This window comes from Bufo bufo, chromosome 2 (assembly GCF_905171765.1).
Source record: "Bufo bufo chromosome 2, aBufBuf1.1, whole genome shotgun sequence".
In the NCBI taxonomy this organism is placed as follows: domain Eukaryota; kingdom Metazoa; phylum Chordata; class Amphibia; order Anura; family Bufonidae; genus Bufo; species Bufo bufo.
Window position 1 is genome coordinate 79,459,751 of NC_053390.1, and position 14,480 is coordinate 79,474,230.

General features: G+C 42.8%; 1 protein-coding gene across 1 annotated transcript in view; it reads right to left on the bottom strand.

Moving 5' to 3' along the window:
- The window catches only part of ITGA1 (integrin subunit alpha 1), a 233,803-nt gene that overhangs the window by 60,023 nt on the left and 159,300 nt on the right, over window positions 1-14,480 (bottom strand). Inside the window, exons 12-13 of the mRNA XM_040421264.1 lie at window positions 4,986-5,128; window positions 3,019-3,162 (exon numbers count right to left, since the gene is read on the bottom strand). Coding sequence (XP_040277198.1) covers window positions 3,019-3,162; window positions 4,986-5,128 — 287 coding nt within the window. The remainder of the gene's footprint in view (window positions 1-3,018; window positions 3,163-4,985; window positions 5,129-14,480) is intronic.

Sequence of the window (14,480 nt, forward strand, 5' to 3'; positions counted from 1 at the left end):
GTGGCAGTTTCAAGATGGACATGAACATGTGTATCCTGTTCATTCAGCTCTGTAACAGGACGTGCACATTACTATACATATTGAACACCAGGGGGCATCATTATAATGAAGTGGGAATATCTCACAACTGGATAATTTTTATAACTGAGTGTAAAATTACAAAACTAATTAGTCCTTCAAGCTGAATAATATTAATATACCATGTATCCCCTTCCGGCTAGTTTCAGATGAGTATATATTAATTCTGGGAAACTTACCCCATATAAGAGGGTTGTTTCATGGTCTGAACATTGCTCCTGTGAAGTGAACTCACAACATTGTAATGATTTTATGATGTTGTGAATTCCAGCCTCACCGCTGATCTACTGGACTGAAGTCACCACATTATGCGATAACAGTTCAGTAGATCAGCGGTGAGGCTGGAATTCACAACATCACAAATCATTACAATGTTGCAAGTCCATTTCACAGGATCAATGTTCAGGCCAGGAAACACTGTTTTAATCTAAATGTGCTTGTCTGAAACTAGCCTTAAAGGGGTTACCCGCTTTTTACTATGGATGACCTATCCTCAAGATAAGTCATCAATATCAGATTCCTGGCACCCCTGCCATTCAGCTGTTTGAAGAGAAGGCAGCACTGATACCAGCGCTGCTTTCTCTGCTCCGCTGCAGTGATGAGCAGTGTAATTACAACTATGGCGTCCCCATTTACTTCTATAGGATGGCTCTGTAGTATTCACTTGACCAGACGGAGCTGTGCCATAGAGGCGAATGGGGACGCCATACTTGTGATTACACTGCTCAGCACTGCAATTGCTGGGGCCAGCAGTTAAACAGAGCAGAGAAGGCAGCACTGGTGCGAATACTGCCTTCTCTTCAAACAGCTGATCGGCTGGGGTGCTGGAAGTTGGGCCCCCGCTGATCTGATATTGATCTGATATCCTGGGGATAGGTCATCAATAGTAAAAAGTGGACAACCCAATCACATGAGTAATATGGAATGTGTCAGGGTCTGTTCAGGAGAAAACTGATGAATCAGTTTTATCTACGATTGCATTAGGGTCCATTCACCCGTCCGAATGTGTTTTGCGGATCCGAAAAACACGGACCCCAGAAATGTGCGTTCCGCATTTTGTGGACCACACATCGCCGGCACTTTCATAGAAAATGCCTTTTCTTGTCCGCAATTGCGGACAAGAATAGGACATGTTCTATTTTTTGGCGGAACGGAAGTTCGGATGCGGACAGCACATTCCGGCCCCATTAAAAATGAATGGGTCTGCACCTGTTCCGCAAAATTGCGGAACGGATGCGGACCCATTTTGCGAACGTGTGAATGGACCCTTATGCTTCAGTTTTTTCCAGGATTGTATCAGTTTTGCATCCATTTTTCATGCACATGAAGAAAAACTGAAGAATAACACTCAATAGCAACCATCAGTGAAAAGCTCATTACATCTGGATGCCTTCTGTTTTTACGCACCCCATTCACTTCTATGGGGCTAGAGCTGTGTGAAAAACTGACAATATAAACCATGGTGTGATGTTCAGTGAAAAACAATGCTCATGTGCATATACCCATTCAAATAAATGGGTCAGGATTCAGTCCAGATACTTCAAAACGGATCACATTGAGATGGGAAACTCGCTTGTGTAAGGCTAAGGCCTCTTTCACACGGGCGTTGCGGGAAAATGTGCGGGTGCGTTGCGGGAACACCCGCGATTTTTCTGCACGAGTGCAAAACATTGTAATGCGTTTTGCACTCGCGTGAGCAAAATCGCGCGTGTTTGGTACCCAAACCCGAACTTCTTCACAGAAGTTCGGGCTTGGGATCGGTGTTCTGTAGATTGTATTATTTCCCCTTATAACATGGTTATAAGGGAAAATAATAGCATTCTGAATACAGAATGCATAGTAAAACATCGCTGGAGGGGTTAAAAAATAAATAAAATAAATTTAACGCACCTTAGTCCACTTGATCGCGATGCCCGGCATCTCCCTCTGTCTTCATCTGATCTCTGTGCAGCAACAGGACCTTTGGTGACGTCATTCCGGTCATCACATGATCCATCACATGATCCATCACCATGGTAAAAGATCATGTGATGGATCATGTGATGATCGGAGTGACGTCACCAAAGGTCCTTTACCTGTAAAATGCTCACCACAGGTCCTGTTCAGCAAAGGAGACAGAAGGAGATGCCGGGTCGCGATCAAGTGGACTAAGGTAAGTTAAATTATTTTTTATATTTTTTTAACCCTTCCAGCGATGTTTTACTATGCATTCTGTATTCAGAATGCTATTATTTCCCCTTATAACCATGTTATAAGGGAAAATAATAATGATCGGGTCTCCATCCCGATCGTCTCCTAGCAACCGTGCGTGAAAACCGCACCGCATCCGCACTTGCTTGCGGATGCTTGCGATTTTCACGCAACCCCATTCATTTCTAGGGGGCCTGCGTTACGTGAAAAACGCACAAAGAGGAGCATGCTGCGATTTTCACGCAACGCACAAGTGATGCGTGAAAATCACCGCTCATGTGAACAGCCCCATAGAAATGAATGGGTTGGTATTCAGTGTGGGTGCAATGCGTTCACCTCCCACATCGCATCCGCGCGGAATACTCGCCCGTGTGAAAGGGCCCTAAGGGTGCTTTCACACTTGTAAGTGAATTCAGATGTGAAAAATATTAAGGACACATACTATTTCTCCCCTCTTTTAATCCACACTGGTTTTGGCATTTCTTGGATTGCTAAGGGTGAAATCCGGGGCAAAAAACTGCAAAATAGACTGTCATGCTACAGATTTAAAGCCTACACCGCACAGTTTTCGTACACAAAAAATGGTGTGGATGTTCTGCCTGCAATTCCATGGCCAAGGCGTGCTGTGGTCAAGAGGTTTGTCTGGTTATGGAATAGGATTGAGTACAGCATATAAACTGTATAATGACCCCTGATGATTGCATTTACAAAATAATAGTAACGCCCTATATGAGGAAAGGAATGTATTACCTTATCAATCCCATAGACATAGACTTTTCCTTGCTCTTGCTTTTCACTTCCCATATACATTGGTGCGCCAACCAGCAAGATATCAGTGACTGAATCAGCGTCAACATCCACTGTGGTGAGTACACTGCCAAAGTAAGACCCAATCTGAAATACAAATGTATGAATTAACAGCAATTGGGCATTGTCAGAGATTGTTATTTTTTTTTTTTTATGGGCAAAGCCAATGGTATAAAGTAACCAAAGAAGCAATATATACCTGTTAAATCCTGTATGCTCAGAACCAGAAATGATAGAGAAGGAGCTGGAAGATCTGTTCTGTCCTACATTAAGTAATGCTCAATTTCCCATTTGGTGGTGCTACCGGGAAACTTAACACTTATTAACAGAATCCACCAGAGGCCTGATTGAGGTTGCCCCAGCAGGAAGACACCCTCTGACGATCAGAGATTGTCCCAAGTCATATCTACTGTATTTCACCTTTACCTGGCCTGAGAAGCAAGGTCCTAAGGATCCTACTAGTGTGAAGAAATGACCATCCCTTGATATATTTGGATTTCAATGTAAATTGACTTTCATTGTCTGATCGCTGTCTGTCCTGACATGTATCTATGTACAGGTATTGATTGAAATTGGCCTTGACCTAAAATCTGAATGAGAGCCAAGCAACTGCACTGAACAGTCCTTGGAACCGACATAGAGGTGTCACGGACGTTCCTGCGACAGGTGGCAGGAGATCGGTGAGACTGGCAAACGTGGTTTGATCTGACATGTTTTCCGTTTGGATCAAATGACGTCTGTGTTGTTTCTGGTGTTTGCCACACCTTTTTTCTCCAGCGGTGGCCATTAGGTTCATTTAACCTTCTCTATTTATAGTTGCTTCTCCCACAATGCTGTGCAGTTTATAGCTTCTGTTTGGACCTTTGGATAGATTGTGGTTGGATCTCAGCTGAGTTCCTGGTGCTTCCATTGCTCCTTTGAAGTAAAGTCTTTCCTTTCCCTTTTGTATTTTGTTTGGGTTCTGTGTGTTGCATGTCCCTATTGTTTGTATTTGGCCTGAAGGAGACTCCTGTTCGTCCTTACTTTTGGAGGAACAGGTAGTCTCGTCCCTGCCATTAGTACCAGGGTCCTATAGGGCTAGATAGGACTGTAGGTATTCTTGCGTATGAACTCACCTACCTTTGGGGTCTGTTCATACTGGTAGTCAGTCAGGATTTTGGTTAGGGTTTTCACCAGGAGGTGTCCATTTTCCTTCCCTAGTTCTCAGGCCTTATTCCCTGTTCCCCCCTTCCCTCCTATGCTCGGTGTGGTGTTTCCCTCCCACACCGAAGCGCGACAAGAGGTCAATTGAGAGAGCTGTGCATGCGCAGCCACCTCCCTGTACACTGCAGGCCCTGTTCCAGACATAGATGTGGGTCCAAGGGGAGGAACCGGCATCTATCGGACTTATCTTGTGAGTATGCTGTAAAAGTCTGAGATGGGAAAAACCCCTTAAAGGGAACCTGTCAGTGGGAAAAGATTGAGTATAACTATTTTTATACTTAGGAGTCATGTGGGCAGTCCTATCAGGGACTGATAGCCTTCCCTGTATGCCTAATCATGCAGTTAGCTGTCAATCAATGAATGGCACCTCCCACATGACTCCTAAGCATAAAATGAGCAGAGATTCAAATGTATAAATTACAAGATATATTCAATTGTTTCCCACAAAACTATACATCAATCTGCTCAGCTTCTCCTGCTGTATAACATGCTGCCTGCAGATTGCACTGCATTTCATGGTGACAGGTTCTCTCTGTAATTCCCTGTCATGAGCTTTTTTTTTGGCAATATATTTACTTTTACTAAATCCTGCTTTTTCAGCGACTCAGAAATCCATAAAAACAAACATATCAAAAGATAAATGGTCTGACTCGAAATACAATAAAAATACAAATATAGTTCTGTGATAATTCACCAGGCTCTGTTACCTGCTCTCCTTTTAATGTCTGGAGTACATTAATTTTGTGTCCGTTCATTTGGTAGATAATAACTTGGCCAGTGTGGTTGTATCGTGGTTGTCCCGCAATATAGATTTCTTCTCCATGCATTGAGGCAGAACTTACAGTGTATCCTAAGAATGCAAAAAGCCGTGATTAGACATAAAAAAAATCCAAGTTATTTAACCCCTCAAGGACGCAGCCAAGTTAGGGCCTTTAAGGCGGAGCCCCATTTATCAAATGAGACGTGTCCCTTTATGCAGTAATGACAGTAGAAAGCTTTTACTTACCAATGAACTGCTTTCTTCGTGATACATTGCACTTTATGTTATTGGTAAATTTTGTTTGATAATGTTTTGTGTTTATTTATTAAAAAAATACTAAATGTGGAGAAAAAATATTTTAGATCTTTCTGCTTGTAAGACACAAACTAATTCATAATCAGAAAATGCAAATGTGATCGCACACTACATCCAGCACTCTGCCCTCTATGCTGGACGAGACATCGGTTTATATTTTGGCCAAAGCATAGTAAGCCACTCACCGCGTCAAGGTTGTCTCATGAGTGGTCCCTAACTCTTGTTCCTACCTGTTCATGGGCCATGACAGCCACATAATCAGCATCTAATAATCAACATTCCCCGGTTTCGCCATTCCCCCTACATGTGTACCCATTGATGATACTTGAGAAAGCTCACTACGACTGAAACGCCATCATCATGTTAAGAACTGATTCTTGAAACCATGAATGTTCTCCATTTCTATTTATTTTTTGCTGAGACAATGGAAATTATGTACCAATATCTCGTCAAAATTGTGTGTGCACTGAATTCACAGCTTACTCGAATTGGGTCGGAGAACCCTCTTTTTAGTTGCACCGCACCATACATATTGTGTGCTTCTCCAATATATATCCATCATGATCAACATCTGCCATATGTAATCGTCTTGTTAACTCAGGTGAGAATGTTGACGAGCACAAGGCTGGAGATCATTATGTCAGACTGATTGGGTTAAAATGGCAGACTTGACATGTTAAAAGGAGGGTGATGCTTGAAATCATTGTTCTTCCATTGTTAACCATGGTGACCTGCAAAGAAACGCATGCAGCCATCATTGCGTTGCATAAAAATGGCTTCACAGGCAAGGATATTGTGGCTACTAAGATTGCATCTCAATCAACAATTTATAGGATCATCAAGAACTTCAAGGAAAGAGGTTCAATTCTTGTTAAGAAGGCTTCAGGGCGTCCAAGAAAGTCCAGCAAGCGCCAGGATCGTCTCCTAAAGAGGATTAAGCTGCGGGATCGGAGTGCCACCAGTACAGAGCTTGCTCAGGAATGGCAGCAGGCAGGTGTGAGCGCATCTGCATGCACAGTGAGGCGAAGACTTTTGGAAGATGGCCTGGTGTCAAGAAGGGCAGCAAAGAAGCCACTTCTCTCCAAAAAAAACATCAGGGACAGATTGATCTTCTGCAGAAAGTATGGTGAATGGACTGCTGAGGACTGGGGCAAAGTCATATTCTCCGATGAAGCCACTTTCCGATTGTTTGGGTCATCTGGAAAAAGGCTTGTCCGGAGAAGAAAAGGTGAGCGCTACCATCAGTCCTGTGTCATGCCAACAGTAAAGCATCCTGAGACCATTCATGTGTGGGGTTGCTTCTCATCCAAGGGAGTGGGCTCAATCACAATTTTGCCCAAAAACACAGCCATGAATAAAGAATGGTACCAAAACACCCTCCAACAGCAACTTCTTCCAACAATCCAACAACAGTTTGGTGAAGAACAATGCATTTTCCAGCACGATGGAGCACCGTGCCATAAGGCAAAAGTGATAACTAAGTGGCTCGGCGACCAAAACGTTGAAATTTTGGGTCCATGGCCTGGAAACTCCCCAGATCTTAATCCCATTGAGAACTTGTTGTCAATCCTCAAAAGGCGGGTGGACAAACAAAAACCCACTAATTCTGACAAACTCCAAGAAGTGATTATGAAAGAATGGGTTGCTATCAGTCAGGAATTGGCCCAGAAGTTGATTGAGAGCATGCCCAGTCGAATTGCAGAGGTCCTGAAAAAGAAGGGCCAACACTGCAAATACTGACTCTTTGCATAAATGTCATGTAATTGTCGATAAAAGCCTTTGAAACGTATGAAGTGCGTGTAATTATATTTCACTACATCACAGAAACAACTGAAACAAAGATCTAAAAGCAGTTTAGCAGCAAACTTTGTGAAAACTAATATTTGTGTCATTCTCAAAACTTTTGGCCACGACTGTATATGCTTTTGAACTACGTTTGCCATGGGTACATCAAGCAGTGTGTTTCTAGGTTTTTTCTGTTTGCAAACATATCTGCTTGATGTACAACATAAACGAGATGGGAACAGCCCCTGACACTACTCTATGAGACGAATAGATGAGCTTAGAGTGTCCAATAGTAGTTGATGGGTGCACTTCTTAAGACACTAAGGGGGTCATTTATTAACCTGAAATACGCCTATATTAGGCGTATTTCAGTCGCAGATTGCAGATTTTCCCCGCTCACAGGTCTAAAAAAGTGGACGGGGAAGGGGATGGGCCAGAAGGCCCGTCTCATTCATCATTTTCTACACCTGTTTTAGGCAAAGAAAATGGTCTAATTGTAAGTCAGCAAAGAAGCTTCTTACATTTAGAAGCGGCGCTAGAAACGCTGAAGTTATGTAGAGGCCAGCGGCTCTACATAACTTCAGTGATCCACTGCCAAAATAAATATGAACAGCACTGCGATCAGATGGTTATGGTGTGCCAGCAGCTATAGAAGTGATCCACCATCCAGAAAATAAAGTAAAAAATTCCACGGCACTCCCAAGAAAAGTAAATTAAAAGTAGTGTTCTTTAATCACCAAAAAGCAACTTTTCAGTCATTTTTCAAAAAGTCCCAGTAAGAGTACTGAAACGTTTTTGGTGATTTAAAGAACACTACTTTTAATTTACTTTTATTGGGAGTGCCGTGGAAATTTTTTACTCTATCTATCTATCTGTTATTTTAACTATATATCAATGTCAAAAATAATGGTCTCCACTCTCCAGTGTACTTTTCACCCATGCTCACACTCAAACGCTCTGGTCGCTTCAGTTTCTGTGAGGCTGAGTTCACATGGCAAAATCCACGCAGAAAAATCAATAGCAGATTAGTAGCGGAAAACAGATCGGTTTTGGGGAAGATCACGAATTTGGTGGAGGATTTAGAGGAATATTTGGTTGAGGCAGGGCCGTCTTTAATATTGATTGGACCCTGGGAAAGAATTTACTTGGGCCCCCTGGATCCCGCCTTCCATCACCCTAGCATGCAATCACGCCCTCCACTACAACACAAACACACAAAAAGAAAAAGACACCAGAACTACTACGTTTAGCTGTTGTGATTCTAGTGACTATAGTGTCCCTTAATATAGAGGGGAAAAAAAAGAATCAGCACAAAAGTATCAAATAAAATGGCTGTATCATTATTCTAAAAATTTAAAAAGCACAACCTCTGACACAAATATATAGTATTTTGCAGATTACTTTTTTTTTTACAATGTGCAGATAGTACTGTACTACTAACCCCTCCATCCACCCCTCCCTCCCCCTTCTCCAACCACCCAGCACCCTTACTCACATAAAACAAGTAATATATATATATTATAGCTTATATCGAATTACTGTAAATTCTTACAGTTCTGAAGACTCCAGCAGGCTCAGGATCAGTGCTCTGGACAGTTGGGCTCAGGGCTGGAAGTGGGCACCCCTCTGCAGTTCAGGAAGGAGACCGGGGCTCGGCTCACCCTAGCGTTGCAGTGCCTCCACGTGATGTCACGGCGCGTGGCGTATGCAAAGGGCAGGGGAGGTCAGGAGGAGGAGTAAGCAAGTAAGTCCTTCACTATGCGAGCCATGCCGCTCGCATAGTGAAGGATAGGATCGGAACACGGAGCCGGCGAAGCGGAGGCAAGATATTTTACGACGATGTCATTGAATTTGTGGGCAGAGGCCAGCGGGGCTCAAGACGCAGCTGCCTTGGGCCACCCAGGAGCAACTGAGAAAAGAGCTGCCCCTTTTGCCCCGCGTTAAAGATGGCCCTGGTTTAAGGATTTGGCAGAGTATTCAGAAGAGGAATTAGAAGAGGTTTTGCATTTTCAGTGGTTTTCTTATCTCGCTCCTGTTTGGTATATACCATAATTCAGAAGTGCTTTTAGTGAGGAAACTAAAAACACTGATATTTTTTTGTCACTTCCCCATTGACTTCAATATAAAATCCACTAACAATCCGCCTCTAAGAAGTACCGTAACATGCCACTTCAGAAGCGAATCTCAATTAAGCAGCGGGAAAAAACAACACCAAGTGAATATGGTGAAATTTTTTCCATTGAACTGAATGAAAACCTATTGACTGGCCATTATAATGGCCTTTTCCGCAATGAAATCCATAGTGGATTTAATTTATGCGAACAAGCTATGAGCAGGTTGGTCCCCCATTGAATACAAAAGAATGTGGACTGGAATATCATCTACAGGAAAGACAGCATGGGGGGCTGCCAAACAGGAAAATGTGATGCATATAAAAAACCTAACAATACTTTTATTGCAGGTATATTGCAATGATCCTTCATTTGAAATGCTCTGTTCATTGCACGGTAATACTTTTCATAGGATAATCTCTTGAATGGGTATTGTTAGGGTTTATTTAGGAGCAGGAAACATCTAGGTCTGTAGCAGGTAGAGAATAGTGTCCTGACGTCATCTCTTATAGACATGGGACTTTTAAGACTTGATGGTATTTTCTGGCTTTGGCTTTACAAAGGCTTTTAGGAAAAGGCCCGCACTGACCGGTAATGTAGAGTGCATCCTGTCAGCGTCTGATATAGTATTTGTTATTTTTATCAGGAAACATGGAGTTTGTCCTCCAATGAGCAGACAAAACAACAATGATCTTCTGAGAGAAAGCAGCCCTCATATTTCCTGCAAAAGTTTTTCTGTACAACATGCCAAATTCAAAGGAATATGGAGAAAGCTAAATGTCCTCCATAACTGTGTATAAATATCATAAGCTTTCTAACAAAAACTTTTTGTCTTCTAGACAATTCTCTGGTTCAGGGATTCTTTTCAGATCAGGATCTGAATAGTCAATTTCAGTCATTATATTTCAATACAAACTGAGTTAGCAGCTCCCTGCATGGGACATGGGAGAAGCAATTGTCTAAACTGCTCCCATATACAGTGCGCCACATATCAGCGTAAATGGGGTGGATGGGCAGAGGAATGTATGGTCTGTGGCGAGCAAATTTTTGAAAATTCGTTTCGGGTTTGATTAGTGTGAATTGAGTGTGTGATTAAATTTGGACCCGATTCAATTGTACCTGAAATCAAAAGTGATTCAAGCTTTATGAAAAGGCATGCATGCCATCATATTCTGGACTTTCTCCCTCTCCCCCTTCTCTCTTATTCTTTAACTTTCAGAAATCACCCAAATCACATCACTAGAAATTCTGATTTTATAAAATCTGCATGTATAGAAAAAAATTGGTGGAATTTTGATTCTATAGAATCCATTAGCTCATCTCTAATGGTCAGTTACCAGGTGCACTGGGTTTGGAAAGTATGCAGCAACCTGCTCCAGTGCTGCAGCATACTGCAAACTGCAAAATAAAGTGCAGTAATATTTTTCTGTGTAATGTATGCCTTTACTATATATACACTACTCACAAAAAGGATATTTGTTTTTCAGGAACGAAAAAGTTCACACTACAGTGATAATATATCATGAAAGTAGGGAATTTAAGTAGAAGCATGCAATGGTGATTTCCTCATCTCAAACAATTTATTGAAACAAAAGCCAACAACAGTGGTGGGTATACCACCACAAAAAATGTCAATGTCTCAATAATGTGTCATGTGGCCTTGAGCATCAATTACGATGTCTCATGCTGTTCACAAGTCGACTTATTGTCTGCTGAGGCATGGCATCCCACTCTTCTTGAAGGGTGGCCCTCAGATCATTGAGGTTCTGGGGTACAGAGTTACGAGCCTCTACAAGGTGACTCAGCTGATCTAATAGGTTTTCATAGGGATTCAGGTCTGGAGAAAGTGCAGGCCACTCTATTTGAGGTACCCCAATCTCCAGAAGCCATTCCTTAATGATGCGACCTTGATGAGCTGGCGCATTGTCATCCATGAAGATGAAATTAGGTCTGTGTTGTTCATGTAGAGGCACAATGACTGGATTAATGATTTTATTCAAGTAGTATGGGCTTGTCACTGTACCATTCACAAAGTGTAGGGCACTTCTGTATTGACTAGACACACCTGCCCACACTGTAAGACCTCCATCACCAAAGGCTTGTCTAGTCACAACAGTGGTTGATGCATAGCGCTCTCCTTGACATCTTCAACATCGTTGGTGGCCATCATTTCTGCTCAGCGTGAATCGACTTTCATCAGTGAACAGCAATGAGGCCCACTGGTCCCTCGTACAGAGTAGATGCTCCCTGGCCTATGCAAGACAATGACACCTGTGCCTGGTGGTGTTGTCAGGTACCCTTGCAGGTGGTCAAGCATGCAGACCACGATTATGTAAATTGTTTTGAATGGTCTGATGTGACACTTGGGTGCCTCTCACCTCCCTTAAAGGTGCCTGCAGTTGTGTGGCATTCATCATCCGGTTCTGCAGGTCATTGTTCACAATGAAGAGGCCATCAGTGTGGGATGTGACCAAAGGACGTCCACTTCTATGCCTTTCTGTAACTCTTCCAGTCTCTTTGTATCTCTGTTGAAACACTCTGTGACACTAAGCTAAGTGGCCACTTCATCTGAGAACATCCTCCTTAAAGCCACACAATGGTGAGGTAATGTTGATCAATTGTTAGGTGTCGTCTTGGTCATGTCAAAATTTGTGAACAGCATTGTGGCGAAACCGACCTCGCCACTGGGTTTTGGAGAGGACTGGCTGCTGGCCTCTTGCCCCAGGATTATGGGCCATATACTAACTTTTAAACCCCTGAACCGATTCAAGTGAATTTGGGATAGGTTTGTCCCCACGTTATACTGTTTGAATTAATGTAAGTTATATGTATGGCCAATGTAAACTCACAAAGTTGTAACAATCTATAATAATTGTAACTTGTCAGCTTGGGAGGAAAATGCTGGGTGTGTTTCTATTGTGCCATTGTCCCATTGTGTGTTTAAATGGTGATGTCTGTCCTGTTGTATCTACATGTGTATTGGCGATCTCCCTTTGTTTTGAGAGATAATTGGATTGCTCCTCAGGTTGTCTCCAGACAGAGGGGAGGAGACCATGATGCATTGTGGGGATATGTTGTCCTAAGTCAGTCTTCATTCTGGTCCTCTGGGGGCGTGAACGATTGGTTGCTGTAGTTACATTGTATGTGTTGTTAATTACTGATTGGTTGTATTTCAAACCCCTGTGGGCAGTACTATGTTTGTGGTTTATGAATAAAAGAGGCTGTACGTGAAGTACAGTCAGACCACTGCTTGACTCTCAACACGGAGCCTTGTCTCGTTATTGGGGGGATTCACTGTATGCTGTTAGAAGACCGATTGCCAGAGGTGTAAGCTGATTCCTGTACCTACAAGGACAGAAACAGAACAGAACAGGAGACCAGTAGAGATAACTTGTCTAAAAAGGACTCATTGACTCTGGTGTCTGGTGTTCAGGAATTGCCTGAGCACACCAAAACACATTTTGACCCACTGTGAGAATCTGAACATCCCAAGGTGGGTTTCATGGAAGTGTACTGTGAGTAGTGCAACCTGTTCACAAAATGAAGCAGAACAGTTTGTCTGCCATCAGGGAGAACCCCCACTTCTGGTTGCATTGCATTAAGCTAAAATATTACACCTCACGTCTGGATGCTTATGTCAGAGACAGGTAGTGAAGTGCAATTTTGAGGAAGATTGCTTTAAAGAGACACCTCTTGGCCTGTTACTCTCTGTGCAGCTATGACATCTGTGAAAGTACATTGTGTATCAAATGCGGGTCCATGACATAACAAGAACTGTCCTGATCTGTTTTCATTTGCTGCATAACTGTCCCAATCATTGCTTCCTGCACTACTGTTGCTCTGAAAATTACTGGTGTCACGACAACTGCCTTGAACCTCAAAACTACCACCACCATGGGCACCTCAACTGTCATCAGGCAGGATGACCTCAGAACTGCAGTGTGCCCTAAAAAGAAGAAAATATGTGTTTTATGGACAAGGATAGGACTGTTCTATATAGGGAAAAATGTTCCATTCCACAAAACAGAGAACGCACATGGCCGGTATCCGTGTTTTGCGGATTCGTAGCTTGCAGACCACATAACAGGCTAGGGTTGCGTGCATGAGCCCTTACAGCAGACTCCTGGGCGGATGTATACAGGTAACCGGAGCTGGGGTCACATTCTCCGGTGCTGTATGAGTTGTCTGTATGATATGTATGGCCTTGCCTGGTAGCTACCTCTACATAGCTCCCTGGACTCTAGTCCCAATTAAATTTGTTGGCAGACCAGCCTTTTTTCTTAAAGTGGACCTGTTTCCTCCCCTGACATGTCTGTTTTAGTAAATACTTGCATTCTCCATTTAGCCCTTCCTATAACTCTATGGTGTGCCATTCCTCCAAGAAGTTTATAAATACATGTATAACTGGGTGTTAGTTGGGAGTGTGTCTCTAAAAAGTCTGATATTGCCCAATTAGTGATGAGGGTATCATATTGTGTACAGACACACCCATTTGACAAGGGAAATGGTAACATCCAGAGGTCAATACGTTCATAGGTTTATAGCAGGAATATGAAAGGAATAGTACAATATAGAATTATAAGAATACATATTCCAGAATTGTTTTATTAACCCATAGGCGACTTGCGCCTTACATGTATGGTGCGCGGGCCATGAGTACATGTACGGTACTCTCATCAGTGCACCCGCTTGATCAGCGGCAGTGGCCCAGCTGTTACTGACACCCGAGCCCCTGCTGTATATGCCAGCTGACACATTAACCTTGCATGCAGCAGTCAACGCTGCCCGCGGCATGCAAGGGGTTTACAGAGGGTACGGACACCTCCTCACAACCCATGTCAGCCTAATGCCAGGGCTTTCCTCCTATAGAAGCCTATGATATCCAGCCCTCAGGCTGGGTCTCATAGGTACTCTTTCAGTGTAATACCGACAGTCGATGCATTTCAATACACAATGTATTGTAATGCATTGTAGGGGGGATCAGACCCCCAATAATTGAAGTCCCATAGTGGGATACAAATAAAAAGTTTAAAAAAAAGGTGAAAAGAATAGTTATTACGTAATAAAAAATAAAAGTGTCAACAAAAAAAGAAGCCCCTTGCCCATAAATCAAAATGGACACATTTATTAAGACCAATGTTTTAGATGCTGGTCTTAATAAGCCTTATGCCTGGTGCTGGATCTGCTAGAGTTATGAAGAGGCGCCGGATTCAACGCCACTTCTAAATGTA